The 15,805-nt window shown below is 43.7% G+C and overlaps 1 protein-coding gene and 1 non-coding gene across 2 annotated transcripts in view; one reads left to right on the plus strand and one right to left on the minus strand.

The window, feature by feature from the left end:
- Positions 1–387: 387 nt before the first annotated feature.
- On the plus strand, positions 388–464 carry trnaa-agc. The gene has a single exon. It is a non-coding gene; the product is annotated as a tRNA-Ala (tRNA).
- A 4,017-nt stretch (positions 465–4,481) lies between these two features.
- Positions 4,482–15,805, minus strand: part of LOC120032142 (death domain-containing protein CRADD-like) — a 30,993-nt gene continuing 19,669 nt past the window's right edge. Inside the window, exon 2 of the mRNA XM_038978104.1 lies at positions 4,482–6,548. Coding sequence (XP_038834032.1) covers positions 6,253–6,548 — 296 coding nt within the window. The 3' untranslated portion in view covers positions 4,482–6,252. The remainder of the gene's footprint in view (positions 6,549–15,805) is intronic.

Below are 15,805 nucleotides of genomic sequence, written 5' to 3' on the forward strand. Positions count from 1 at the left end.
CCTTTTGAGGGGAAAAACTCATTCCGATTGGCTGGGCCTGGCTCCCCCAGTGGGTGGGCCTATGCCCTCCCAGGCCACCCCCTTGTCTGCGCCCCTGCCCAGTCATGGGAAATCCATAGATTAGGGCTTCATTTATAATTGACTGATTTCCTTACATGAACTGTAACTCAGCAAAATCTTTGAAATTGTTGTGTTTCTTTTTGTTCAGTATAGTTAGTTAAATAGTTCATCAAATAGCTACCTGGACTATCTGCATTGACCCCTTTTGCACAAACTTTGACTCATCACATATGCTGCTGCTACTGTTCACTATTGGTCACTTTATTCCTAGTAATGTGTACATATCTACCTCAATTACCTCATACCCCTGCACATCAATTTGGTACTGGTACCCGTGTGACTCAGTTGGTAGAGTATGGCGCTAGCAACGCCAGGGTTGTGGGTTCGAATCCCACGGGGGACCAGTATGAAAAAAAAGAATGTATCCACTCACTACTGTAAATTGTTCTGGATAAGTGCATCTGCTAAATGACTAAAATGTACCCCTTTTATATAGCCAAGTTATCGTCACTCATTGTGTATCTTTTCTTATTAAGGGTTTTACTTTTCTATTATTTATCTATTTCCATTCTCCCTGCATTGTTGGATGTAACATTTAATTTTTAGTCCACACATGTTGTTTACAGAGCATGCAACAAATAAAATGTGATTTGATTAATTTGAATTATGGTGCAAAAGTCCTTTCATTCCATTTGGATCAGTTGTGGATTTACTCTCAACATATTATATTAAGGCACAGTAGTATTTCTGCTTCTGATAATGATGTGTTGTCTGCTGCCGATCATCATTCTCCCAAGTCGTCCTAGCATAGGCCTATGTGGGGCCCTACGCTCCCAGCAGGCACAGCTTTCAGGAAAGCTTAACAAGCGTTCTGCCTCCTTTCCGATCAGAGCGGCTATTCCTCGACCTAATGTTCAATATAGCCTAAATAAACTCAGCAAAAAAAGAAACGTCCTCTCACTGTCAACTGCGTTTATTTTCAGCAAACTTAACATGTGTAAATACTTGTATGAACATAACAAGATTCAACAACTGAGACATAAACTGAACAAGTTCCACACATATGTGACTAACATAAATGGTGTCCCTGAACAAGGGGGGGGGGGGGGGCTGCACCAGCTGCATTAAGTACTGCAGTGCATATCCTCCTTATGGACTGCACCAGATTTGCCAGTTCTTGCTGTGAGATGTTACCCCACTTTTCCACCAAGGCACCTGCAAGTTCCCGGACATTTCTGGGGGAGAATTGCCCTAGCCCTCACCCTCCGATCCAACAGGTCCCAGATGTGCTCAATGGGATTGAGATCCGGGATCTTCGCTGGCCATGGCAGAACACTGACATGCCTGTCTTGCAGGAAATCCCGCACAGAACGAGCAGTATGGCTGGTGGCATTGTCATGCTGGAGGGTCATGTCAGGATGAGCCTGCAGGAAGGGTACCACATGAGGGAGGAGGACGTCTTCCCTGTAACGCACAGCGTTGAGAATGCCTGCAATGACAACAAGCTCAGTCCGATGATGCTGTGACACACCGCCCCAGACCATGACGGACCCTTCAGCTCCAAATCGGTCCCGCTCCAGAGAACAGGCCTCGGTGTAACGCTCATTCCTTCGAAGATAAACGTCAGAGAAGAGCACTTTTTGCCAGTCCTGTCTGGTCCAGCAACGGTGGGTTTGTGCCCATAGGCGACGTTGTTGCCGGTGATGTCTGGTGAGGACCTGCCTTACAACAGGCCTACAAGCCCTCAGTCCAGCCTGTCTCAGCCTATTGTAGACAGTCTGAGCACTGATGGAGGGATTGAGCATTCCTGGTGTAACTCGGGCAGTTGGTGTTGCCATCCTGTACCTGTCCCACAGGTGTAATGTTTGGATGTACCAATCCTGTGCAGGTGTTGTTACACGTGGTCTGCCACTGCGAGGACGATCAGCTCTCCGTCCTGTCTCCCTATAGCGCTGTCTTAGGCATCTCACAGTACGGACATTGCAATTTATTGCCCTGGCCACATCTGCAGTCCTCATGCCCCCTTGCAGCATGCCTAAGGCACGTTCACGCAGATGAGCAGGGACCCTGGGCATCTTTCTTTTGGTGTTTTTCAGAGTCAGTAGAAAGGCCTCTTTAGAGTCCTAAATGTTCATAACTGTGGCGTTAATTGCCTACCGTCTGTAAGCTGTTAGTGTCTTAACGACCGTTCCACAGGTGCATGTACATTCATTGTTTATGGTTCATTGAACAAGCATGGGAAACAGTGTTTAAACTGTTTACAATGAAGATCTGTGAAGTTATTTGGATTTTTATGAATTATCTTTGAAAGACAGGGTCCTGAAAAAGGGACGTTTCTTTTTTTGCTGAGTTTGTCATTTAACTTTGAAAAATGTATTACTTTTTTGTGGCATTAACACTAGTAAAAATATTTTAATCTGATTAAGCTACTTCAAAAGTCTCATGTAGGCTACCTGCTCACGTTCATCCACTCCCCTCAAAAATAACTCCAGCATCCAAACTGCGCAACGGCCATTCGATTAATCTGTTACAAAACACCAAACAGTTTAATGACATTCGGACTGTCAAACCAAGCCTTCAATACTGAGTCTGGATACATTTTCTGTTTGTCAAGATTGTCAATCCCACAATCGAGTACGTCATACTTGATTGTGATGTTGAAAACGCAAAACATAATGAGCGTTCAAAGTCGGTAATTGGTATGCAGTTATGCATTGCTTATTGGTTGTGTGGTGCATTGGCACAGAAACCTGTTGGTGGAAATGTTGTATTCATTATATAAATATAGCTGATCGTTGTCTGCAGCTGGCCCTGATCGTAATGTAACGATACAGGCAGGAAGGGTGAGCTTGTCCGTGGTGATCCGCGATCCCTCAACCTTCTGTCCTGTTAGCCCTGTGTGGCATCAACTGTCTCATCAACAATTATACTTTATGAGGGGGAGGTGAGCACATTTTTTTTTAACAATACCGTTCACATACTGTATGGGCCACAACCCTCTTCACAAAGTCACTAAAGACTAAATTGTAGTAACCTGCTTGTGCTGTGTTGTGACAACAGCAGCCAAAACGTCTTCCATTATTCAACACTCCCATCTAACAACTCCCCCACAGAGTTACCCAACATTCCTCCTGTTCCGTCTGCACTGACACAAATGTAAGGCAAAATGCTTGGCTGGAGTGATGTCAGCCTGCAGCGTTCCTAAGAGCATCCGGGAATGTAGTAGACACAGTTGATCCCTGGCCTAGAATGCCCTTGGATAGGTCAGAGGTCACCGTGGCTTTGTCTCAACCAACCAGGAGATGGATTTACGCTCAGGCCACGTGGTTCATGGCCTGTGATCCTCTGTGGTCGTGATGTGTCGGCGGACAAAGGCTGTGTGGGGTGTCTGACCTTCGCCTCCACAGCCACCACTCGCCAACCAGACCAGCAGATAGCGGAGACTGTGAAAGAAAAGGAGGGTGAAAAAGATGGGGGTTGGATGTAGATATCTCAAGAGGACTGCCACACAACTGGGTCGTAGTCATTAGGGCACAGCCAAAAACAAGTGTTTATTAATGGACAAGTTCAGGGGAGGTAGTCCCTCCCACTTTCAGTCTGGTGCCTAATAAATACAAATACAGAGGTAGGTAGTCTTTCCTCTCCCCCTTGAGCCTTGCTCAGTGACTAGTGTTTTGTAAAAAAAAAGAGTTTGATTGATTTGATTGCTGCCTACCTGTGCTAGCCTAGTTTCCCTGGCTGTGTGTTTCTGGGCCAGAATCACAGAGCCAGGGAAACTAGGCTAGCACAAAAACAGATGTGAAACCTCCCTGCAGCGAGGTGTGTAAGTGTACGTATGCGAGTCCCCTAGTCCAAGACGGCACTTGAGTTGTACTTCAAAGCTTTCCCAGGAACCCTGTGGCTTTTCATTCACAAAAAAATTAAAATGTAACAGACATTCATTTGTGTATCTGACTGTGCTATGAATTACCTTAAGCCTATCATAAATGATCCTATTAAGAATTATACTAGCATTGGCCGAGGCGCAGACAGAACTCCCACGTCGTGCAAGTCAGAGAAGAACGGGTGCTTTAAAAAATGTTCTCACATTTACTTTATAGTTAGAGAATTTGTTTGGCATTAACCTTGCGGTCATGAACAGCAAGACACCTGCAGATGAAACAGTATGGTCTTTGTTTTTACAACTAAACATTTGCAAATGAAACATCTTGTGAAATGGCCCTACATTAACAAATGGCAACATGACATCAAGACCAATAAAGTACTACATAAAAAAGGAAGTAATCACAGAGAAATGTACAATCATAGCATGCCATTTGAAGAGGAAAACAAATCCCATTCCAGTTACATCTTAAAAAAAGGCAGACAAATATAGGATGCTTTTTCAAGGCAAATCATACACAAAAAGTACAAGGATATAGTTAATGTACAAACGCCTTTAATTTCAGCTCCACGTGGGAAAAAATCCTGGAGAGTGCTTGTTGGGCATGCAGCCTTGACCTTGTTGAGGCATTTCCATTTGATAAAAACTGACTGCAGCAGTGGCTATTGTTGCGGTCCATTAATGTCCCTGATTCATTGTGACGTAATGTTACAACAATATGTTGTGAAAATAAGACCAGACGTTATGCAATACTATATACTAAAATACTATCAGTGGATTTGTTTTCCACAGAGTGAATGTCGCAACGCCATCGTGTTTGTTTACTTTTCAGGGTCTGAGTGACTGAGAAAAGGCGTGTCTTTAGGAGTGTGTGTAGGCCTGCATGGTTTCAAAATCGGCTTATTCTAATCTTACAATAACAAATCAGTGTCCTCTGTCCTTGTACCTCCAGTCTGGCATCAATCACTATCAAGAGATACTGAACGTTACGGATTATTCTCGTATCAAGTCTAGTGACAATCAAACAGTACACAAGAGTTTCCCCAAAATAAAACACTGGAAATCATGTGTATTACAGAAAAGGTAAAAACATAATTACGCTAAGCATTGTGTTAATTACTCTAAACTGAATATTAACTTTATTAATCTTACATGTCCCTATTACAACACACACACAGGGCCAGGCCAATGACACATCTCGCTCAGGGTTTCTGTTAGCCGGTAATAGCCGGCTCTTGGCCTATACATTTTTGTTGTTGTTGAAAAGCTGAAATAATATATCCCTGGTCAATTGTCCTGGAAAATAAGAAAAAATCCCATTGCGAAATAATGCTTTTTAGCCTCTTCATTGATGGAAATACATTTGACTGGTCATATTTATCGTTCTCTAGGTTATTTCGCATAATTTAGTGGAATTATGTTGGCAAAATGTGTAGGCTACAGTATATTTGTTATGCATCTTATTTATCACACCCGTACAGCATATAGAGCCTTTGAGCTGCTGCCGCGTCACACACACACCACTTGGCAATGAGCTGGAGGCGCTATGCATTTCATTTTAATACATATGAGGCACGTCTTACCTTTCCTCAAAGTAGCCTATTCCATCGCTTTCTACATTTCTAATGGACATTTTTCATCTCCGTCACATGAAACTGCTCAAGTGTGTGGTGCCCTTTTGACAACGGTGTTTTCCCGCTAATTGCATTATGGAAGGAACGTTCATGAGTAGCCTACTGCCTTGTGCACATTGCTGAGCTTATCATGTGAAGAAATAATAGTTCCCCCGCATTATAAGCTAAACTTTGTTGTGTTGCGTCACTCTCATTGTTTTTAACGTTGTTTTTTTATGTAGCCTAAGCCTACTGGTTGTATGATTTTGGGCTCCATCTCACAACTGTCCCAGATTCAGATTGGAATAGACTATTTCTCAACCACCTGACCAATAGAATAGGTTAACTATTCTACTATGGGGGATAGTAGATTGACAGGCTAGTGATGTTGCTGTTAGTTGTCTTGTTGGCTGAGGAAAAGCAAATGTGGACACTTATAACTTCATTGTTGTATCCTCGACTTGCATGTTCTGTTAATATGAATTACCGTGATGTGTGTCATTCTGAGCACTGTGGTTGGACACCCTAATCAGGTTATGCATCCAATGCATATGGGTCCGGCAGATCTCAAATGTCTGGTAAAAAAAAGCTGCCGGTCACATGCGCCACATTTTCCTATCAGAAACCCTGGTCTGGCTGAGCTAATGGCTGTCATCCAATTAGGATTTCATCCATGATACAGTGTGTCCTCTCCCCTCACTGGAACACCTCGTCCAGGGTAGAGGGGTGGACTTCAGTGGACTTCAGGCTCTGGAGCAGCCTGTGGACTGTAGCGCTCCTCCCCTGGCGCTGCCTCCACTGGATCAGCCCTGCTAGCACCTGCCCGTGCAAGCTCAGAGGGTGGTCGGCACGGCAACGGTACAGCGCCCCCGTGGAGAGGCCCAGGTCGAGGAGAACCGACTCCCACTCCGAACCGAGACGTGATGCCAGCCGGGACAACTGTCTGTCGGACGGGACTGCTCGGAGCGTCACCTCTGGAATGTTCCACTCATCTTTGGAAGGGAAGGAGGGAAACACAGAGAAAAGAGATGGGAAGAAGAGCGAGGTGGAGGGAGAAATGGGTGGAGGGAGAGAGAGACAGTATCAATTTCCATTTAATAAAACCACGTCGCTGATTTATTGTGACGTAATGTTACAACAATAGGTTGTGAAAATAAGACTAGACGTTACGTAATTCCATGTCCATTTTTTGGACATGAAAGAAAAAAACAATACTATCAGCTAATTTGTTGACTGATAATGACCTCCATTTAGGAGAGAGGGAACGAGAGCGAGATAGGCCTAGAAAACAGAGCGAGGGGCCTCCCGGGTGGCGCAGTGGTCTAGAGCACTGCATCGCAGTGCTAGCTGCGCCACCAGAGTCTCTGGGTTCGCGCCCAGGCTCTGTCGCAGCCGGCCGCGACCGGGAGGTCCGTTGGGCGACGCACAATTGGCTTAGCGTCGTCCGGGTTAGGGAGAAAAAAAAAAGAAAACAGAGCGAGATATTGTGGTGTTTTTCATCTGAAACGTGTTGCATAACAGAGGTGGGCAGATCAGGAACACTTAACCGCTGTTCCTGGAAACCACTTTTTATAATAGAGTCACACCAAAACCACATCAAATACTTGGTCATCTTCCTCTGGCTGAGAGGAGGTGGGGAGATGGAGAGCAGGCAGGTTTAAAAATACATGTGTTCTTAAAAAATTGTCCTGTAGTTCTGTAGACCTGGGCTATACACTTCTCCCCACGTTCATTTCTCTCCCTCTTCTTCCAACACAAATCTTCTTCTCTCCACAATATTCATCTATCCGAAACCAGGTTTCCATCCAACCTTTTTCATGCGAGTAAAGTACATGTCGGATCAACTCATCACAGATTACGCGCGCACACACACACACACACACACAGGTAAATGGGGATTTTCCAGGTGAATTAAAGTTACAGATAAAGTAAATCAATGTGGTTTAATACAGTTGCAACAGGGAGACACCTCCAGCAGAGAAGCAGGCCCTTATATTCTAATCTCACAGCACCAATGTTCTGTAAACACCTGCCGAGAGGCTTGTAGGAAGTCACAACATCAGCTGCTACAGAATCAGTGTCCCAGAATACAATAACAATCAGCGTCCTCTGTCCTCATACCTCCAGTCTGGCGTCAATCACTATCAGATATGAACAATCCATAATTCAGTATCAAGTCTAGTGACCATCAACCAGAACACAAATGAGTGTCCCAAATTTTAAAAAACACTGAAAATCATGCATATTACACAAAAGGAAAACATTAATAAAATTAAACACAATGCTTATCTATCTTAAATTTCCCCAACACACACAGGGCCAGGCCCATGACATGTCTGGCTGTCATCCGATTAATGGACAGTTAAGAACTCACTGAGGCGCGATAAGGGCAACACACAAACTGACCCCCGTCCCCCTATTGAAATGATATGGCCAAGCAGCTCAGAGGGACAATTAGGATTTCACCCATGATCATCCATCCATGCCATCATCCGCTTTGGGAATCCAACATGCTGAGAAGAAACGACAGAGTTTGAGCTAATACTACTAACTCCTATAAGCTGGAGGGGGGTTCCAGTTCCTAAAGGTCACGGGAGGTCATGTGTCGAGTTCCCAAAAGAGTGGCTGACGGAACTGCCAAACATGACACTGCCAGTTAATGAGAGTAGGCATTCTAATGCTCCTGCTAGGACACTGCATCTGATAATGATACTTTCTTTTTCAAAGATCTTTCATTGATCAACATTTCTTACTATTGAAGAAGAGGCCTCGTGGGATAGCTAGCAGCTGACACACTAGGCTAAGCAACTCAAACCTGGGTAACAGCGCCCGGGAACACCTTTAACACAGTGTCACAAGTGAGACAGTAGGACTCTGAAGTACATCATGTTCCCTAATGCATGCCAAGAACGGTTCGGCCCAACCAAGCCAGGCCTTCATCTGTTCGCTAACAAAGGGGACACACACACACAGAAACTCAGAGGGAGGGCAAAAGGGGAGAGATTCTGACAGGGCTGTGTGAGAGACGGCTGTTACAACTAAACAAAACCTTTTTCCCCCTGAAAACCCATTTGCTGAAAGGCGCTTAGGCTAACAGTTAAGATGCTGGGAGCTTTTGAGAAATAGGCCTTCACTGGAGAGAGAGAGAGAGAGAGAGAAAGAGAGTAGGTCGAGAGGGAGAGCAAGAGAGATTGTAACCAAATAAGGCGCTATGGGAGAAAAAAAACTGAACACTTTTCTAGGAATCGCCTCTGAGAAGAGCAGGCGGTCCAACCTTACCTTCTCTCACACACTGATGAGGAGGGGGGCAGGGCATGCTGACGTGTAACTGAAATAAACCAGAGTATTTGGAAGTGTATGAGGCCATTGGACAGTAGTCCCGGTAGGTAAGGGGTGTGTAGCGATGCCTAGTTCATTCTACATAGTAAAACCCAACATCACCACACTGTTTCCATATTTTAATAACCAACGAACTCAGATCCATTCATCTAAGTTCAAATAGTTCCATTCATTTTGTTCAATTCCATTTTTATCTCAGTTATTAGCACCTACACTGCAACGTAATAACGAAGGGATGAACGATGACTAAAAGCCTGAACCCAAAACCTGAGTAGTCAAAGAAAACAATCCAAAAAGGTACAGGATTCTCACCAAACTACCTGGTTCATGGCTAGACAGACCGACAGAGACAAAGTGAGTGGGAGTAATGTGTGTGTGTGTGTAACCCCTGTGTGGAGGCCTAAAACAATCATGATTTTCTCCTCTAGCGCAGAGGGCTGTTTCCAGGAAAGTTTCTCGTGTCCTCATGTGACTCCGATGCCTTGTCAGGACACAAATGTTTGGTGCTGCCTTTTAAAAATGGTTTTATCTTAGTTAAAATGACTTCATGGCAGCCAGTGCAGCTGTGTGTTGCCAATTTGGGCACAGTTGGCCATTTAAACTAGTTCTGGCCGTACACGCAGCTTATTAAACTATTCAGCACAATGTACTGTATGTTTGTAACAGCTGCATTTAAAATGTAGCCTCCACAATAATGGATAATTTTTTTTTTTCAATTTAAAGTTAAGTTTTTGTTTTTCAATCAACCCACAAAACACATTCACAGATGACAGACTTTAAAAAACAATAACAATAAAAAATAACTTGCAATAGCACTATCAAGGTTCTTATTAGCTATTTCCAGCCTTAGCTGAGACGACGAGCAAATAATTAGTTTTTACAACACCTTACACAACATGTATCTGCTCATTTCCCTAATCCCCCCCTTCACTCTGTCCAATTTGAAATATAGTTGAGTAGTGGAGACCAGAGTCTATCAAACTTGGGCTGTCTCTTGTGGAGGTCATCAGTGAGCTTTTCAAGAGGGAGAAAGTCAACAATCTGGTCAATCCACATTTTAAATGTAGGAGAGGTATTAGAGGCCCACAATAGAAGAATACATTTCTTAGCAAAGTACGTAATAGTCATAAACAAATTTTCTCTGTCAGGATCAAGAACAAAGTCCTGCTGGGCATTAAGAAGATAGATACACGGTGTCATATCAAACTGTACATCTAGTATTTTCTGTGCAGCAGTATGTATAGATTGCCAAAATCTGGCACTCTCTCTACAGCTCCAAAATATATGCATATAGGTTCCACTTTCAGAGGTACATCTTTTACAGTTAGGAGAAATGTCTGTTTTCATTCTATGGAGTCTCATTGGAGTGTAATACAATTTGTACAAAAATGTGTAATTAGATTCTTTCATTTTTACATTAGTAGAGGAGCAGTATACCCTGTCGCAAACCTCCGCCCATAACTCATCACTGATAGTCAGACCAAGGTCCTTTTCCCAGATTATTTTCAAAGGAGTAAAGGAGGAGCCCCCTTTCCTCAGAAAGAAGTCTATAGATAGATTTTGCCTTTAATGGATTGTGCTGTATGTAGCAAGAAGGGTTTCAACTTCATTCAGCTGAGCTCTAAACCTCCTCTTGGAAGTAAATGAGGAAATTACTAATTTGAAGATATTTAAAAAAAAAAATGGATCTTGGCACATTGAATTCACTGCAGAGCTCTTGAAAGGATTTCAGTGTAGTGGTTTTCTGATGAAATAGGTCTGAAAAGGTCCTGATTCCTAGAGGATGCCAAAGATTAAAGTTGGCATCACTCTGGGCTTTTGGCAAGTCTGGGTTGCATACTATAGGCGAGTGAGAACATATTTGGGAGGAAATGCCCAGATATTTCTTAGTCCCTCCACCCTAGTAGGGTGCTGTAAATCACAAAAGGTTTTGGCTGTGTTGCCCACTTCACTGAAGTTATTAATGAATATAATTGAGCTTAGGGGCAATGAACCACAGGATTGGGCTTCTATCTGAATCCACGTTGAGTCTTGTCTGTTTGTGATCCATGTTAGCATGTTGCAGATTTGGGCAGACCAGTAGTACAATTGAAGGGAGGGAAGGGCAAGACCACCCTTAGATTCAGGTTTTCGATCGAGTGGAGAACTTGATCCTAGGTTTTTTATTGCCCCATATAAATTGTGATGCTTTGGTTAGTTGTTTTGGTTAGTTGTTTTGAAAAAGGAAACTGGGAGATAGCATGGGAGCATCTGAAATAAATAGTTCAGTCTAGGGAGGATGTTCATACGGATGACATTAATTCTTCCGACTAAGCTAATTGGGAGGGAGATCCAGGTTTGGAGATCGTTCTCGATTCAATCCAGGAGTGGAAGCTAATATTCCTTTAAAAGGCTATTCAGATCTGGTGTTACGAAGATCCCAAGGTATTGAAACCCCTGTGTCTTCCATTGGAATGGACAGAGAGTGTCTTCATAGAGCTGGTGAGTAAGATTGAGGAGGGCAAACAGTGGATTTGTTAAAATTTATTTTATATCCTGAAAACTTGCCATACTGAGCAATTGTGTCTAAAATGGGAGGGATTTCTCAGGGTTGGATATGTAGAGCGAGACATCATCCACGTAAAGCGAAATCTTGTGCTGCAGGCCGCCTGCAGAAACACCCATAATACTTGGATTGCTCCTTATCAACTCTGCCAGAGGCTCCGCCCCCAACAAGTAGAGCAGGGGGGACAGCGAGCACCCTTGTCTTGTGCCCCGTCCCCAAAGGGAATCTGTCAGAGTTCAGTCCGTTAGTAGTCACCATGGCATTTGGATGAGAGTATAGTGATTTGATCCATTTAATAAAGTTTGAGCCCATATTGAACTTTTCTAAGACTGAGAACAGAAAGCTCCACTCCATCCTGTCGAACACCTTCTCAGCATCCAGTGAACCCAGCAGGACAGGGGTCTCCTGTGCATTTACTTGATCTATAATATAAAAAAAGGCAAATGTTATCAGAAGAGTATCTATCTCTAATATATTCAGTTTGGTCCGCTTTTATTATTTTGGGAAGAAGTGTTTAGTCTAGTCTTTTGGCGAGCAATTTGGTAATTATTTTGTAGTCGAAATCCAACAAGCTTATGGGCTGGAAGGACGAGCAGGATAGAGGGTCCTTGTCTTTTTTGAGCAACACTAATGTGAGCATAGAGTCTGGGAGAGCTCTGTTTTTGCAAAAATCATCCAGCATTGGCATGAAAATAGGGCTAAGCTGGGGCCAAAAAGCTTTGTAGAACTCTCTGGGGAATCCATCTGGGCCTGGGGACTTATTAGATGGCATGGAGGTAATTGCCTCCAGGACCTCCTCAGGAGTGAAGGGGGAGTTGAGATCTTCTTGGTCGGTCTCTGATAGTTTAGGTAGTGAGATTCCCTCTAGGAAGGAATGGAGTTCTGCCTTCGTATGTTCTCTCTCAGAAATATATAGTTTGCAGTAAAAATCATGAAAAGTTAAATGTATATTTTTTGGGTCATATGTGACCTCGTCCTCTGCTGTTCAGATAGCCATGATTGTACGCACTGCTCTGACTGCTCTTTTTTTAAATTGGTAAGCAAACAATCTACTAGGCCTATTGCTATACTCATCGTATTTCTGTTTCGTAAAGAAAACTTTCTTTTTTATCTCCCGAGTATAGTCCAAGTTCAGTTTGGCTGCTTTAAGTTGACTCCAGGAGGTGCTGTCTGGGGATTGTTTATGTACTTTTTCCACAGCGTTCCAGCTCCCTCTCAAGATCTAGCCTGTGTGCTTCCATTGCTTTTTTCTTAGAGGAAGCATATGCACCTCTTAGTGTGGCTTTAGCAGCGTCCCACATTGTGGCCGGAGAAACAGGAGAATCTTTGTTGTCTTGTGTGTAGTTGTCTATCCATGTAGTTACCAATGTATGGAACGCTTTGTTTGATAACATGGAGGTGTTGAATTTCCAGCTCTTTGACCTCGGGATGTTTTTGCAGAGGTCAAAGGGGAGGTGGACAAAGGCGTGATCTGAAAGTGCTATGGGTCCGATTGTACACGTATATGTTTAAGATGGTCACTGTATGGGCAACCAATTACTAAGTTACCAAATAAATCTCCCCTCCGGATCAGATATGTTTTTGTCAATTATGAACGGAACATTCTTGTGGATAAGTATGGCTGTACCTCTACTGTTTGATTTGAAAGATGAGAAATACACCTGTCCCACCCAAGCTCTGCGGAGTTTGGCATCACAGAGGTGTGTCTCTTGTAATAGTGCAATGTCTGCCTTTTCCTTTTTTAGAGCACATAGTATCTTTTTCCGTTTTATTGCATGACCTAGACCATGGCAGTTCCATGTCAATAGATTTAAGGTACTAGTCAACGTCATCGAACAGTAATCGAACTCTAGTGCAAGTCATCTCTGGGTAAAGGTGGATAATAATTACAGCTGCGATCACAAAATAAAAATAAATGGTGTACATAAAAGAACAATCTCTGAACACCCCAGACGAGTTCCCAAACAACGACATATCCCGTTGGATCTATTATCCCCCCGCTCAGTCTCAATTCTGTGTTCCGGAAAAAAACGGGAACAGTTAGCAACGCACAACGTCTCCCCCTCCCCACCAAAGAAACGCCTCATCCTCTCTGCCCCGCATTGAGTAAATGACAACGTAGCCCCCGTCCAGACCACATTAAAAAAGCGGGAGAAAATAAAATCAATAGCCCAGCCTACATATACCTCGCCCAAAGGACATAGGGCTAATCGTTTGGACCAAATAAAACAGAAATGTTGGGGCAAATCCTTAAGAGGGATCTATAGGATAAGTTGTTTGTTTTTATTAAAACGTAATATCAACAGGATAAGGCCATAAGAATAAAATGTACACATTGAGCTTCTCGTTAGTTTGTCAACTTACGACACATTTACAGACCTATCACTGGTGGATGCCTATGTGAAAATGATAACTACAAATAATAAAAAATAAAAAAAAGGAAATAAAAGTACACTGAAACGTTAGTAGGCCTAGGTTCTGCTGTGGAGCCTATCCCTCTCAGCTAAAATAAAATAAATATAAATTAGCTGGCTATAATGACATTTAGCGGGGCGGGTGTGTCTTTGGATGGCGGCTATATGTTGTCTTACCTCCTTCAGTAATAGCAGTAATCGCTTTTAGTCATTGGTCCATTTCTCAGTGACCAGGATTGTCCTTCAAAAAACGTTTTGCCTCTTCGGGCGTTTTGAAGTGTCGCAGGGCTCCTTGGTGAAGAATCCTGAGCTCGATGGGTATTTGAATCCCCTAAAAGATGCCTCGGTCAATGGAGCATTTCTTCACCTCGTCAAACTCTCGGCGTATTCCAGCTGACAGGTCCTGGTGTAAATTGAGTTTGGCGTTTCCCACTGTAATGGTGTTGATTTTTGCCGCCTGTAGGACTCGTTCCTTGTCGGTGAATCTCAGGAAAAGTATGGTGATTGGGCGCGGTGGTTGTCTGGCTGCTGGTAGGGGCCTCAGGGCTCGGTGAGCTCTCTCGAGTTCTATGGGCCTGTCGGTGGACAGGTGGAGCCACTAGAAGTTTGTCTGGCAGGTAGCGCATCAGTGGCATGTTTCCCTCTTCTTTTTCGCCCAGATTTAATAGAACACAATTATTCCTTCGCCCTGTTTTCCAGGTCCTGTTCTCTTCCAGATGCTCCATTTTCTTTTTAGCATATGCTATTGTTTCCATGGCATCTGTGAGTGAGTTTTCCATGGATAGGATTCGCCCCTCTGCCTCATCCAGGCGCCCCGCGTTGATGTTATCTTGTTGTTGATGTCAGGCAAAGCATTTTCCAGGATTGTCACCTTGCTCCCTATCACACTGAGCTGAGAGTTAATTAATTTGATGTCGAGTTCTGTACTTTGGGATCTCAGCTCAGAAAGGATGTCTTCGACAGAGCGCGAGGTTGGCATTTGTTGGGCCTGGGAGGGGGGGGGGTCCTCTTGCTCCTGGCTAATGGTGCTAGCTTTTTCCGCCGCTAATCCACGAGTCCAGGTAAAAATGTCACCTGTAATGTCACCGCCATGACCTTTTGACTAAAGCTAAAGGAGGAGTGAAATCACTTCTTATATTTACTTCTCAGCTGCTCATATTAAGCACATGCTCTGCTATAAAAACAGAAGTAGCCTACAAAACAAACCAGCGGGAAGGCACAGGGCCTCCATTCACTATTTGAGTGCATACAGATGATTTTTTCCCCCTTCCCTGGTCCCAGATAATGGGTCATTCGAAATCCAAAAAGGTGCAGGGGGCTGCCTTAACTGTCGTCGGCACCCAGGGAAAAGTGGGTTAACTGCCTTGCTCAAGGGCAGAATAACAGACTTTTACCTTATCAGCTCGGGGATCCGATCCAGCAACCTTTCGGTTACTGGCCCAATGCGCTAACCACTAGGCTACCTGCCACCCCATAGCCACTCATGCGCACTGGGTCTGTAATAGGAAAAATATCCTTTCTATTTTATTCAACTCATTCTGTTCACCTGAAATTCATTTTCTTCAAATCATAGTTTCTCTTTAGACCGGACTAAAATAAATAATGGATTTATTGCGATGGTGTATATTAAATGTATTTATTATAATTTGGTACATCTACATTTTAAAAGGGCAGCTTGTATGTGTGGAGGCCTGGAGATGCTTAACCTGTTTATGTTAACTAACGGTCAATTAACCTTGAGACAGGAAGTCTTTTGCAGGACAATAACTGTCTGACAAAAAAGTCATGACCGCCACAGCCCTAGTCCTGGCCGTGTGATTGGTCGCCTGGCTACCACTGAGCGGAGCAGCGGGCCTCTGACTTTAATGTTTCACCATTTGAACGGGAAGACACTCCTCCTGCCAAGATTCCTGGAAAGCAGACAGCAGGCACTAAAGGAGAGGGGGGGGGG

The sequence above is a fragment of the Salvelinus namaycush genome, chromosome 38, assembly GCF_016432855.1.
Source record: "Salvelinus namaycush isolate Seneca chromosome 38, SaNama_1.0, whole genome shotgun sequence".
Lineage (NCBI taxonomy): Eukaryota > Metazoa > Chordata > Actinopteri > Salmoniformes > Salmonidae > Salvelinus > Salvelinus namaycush.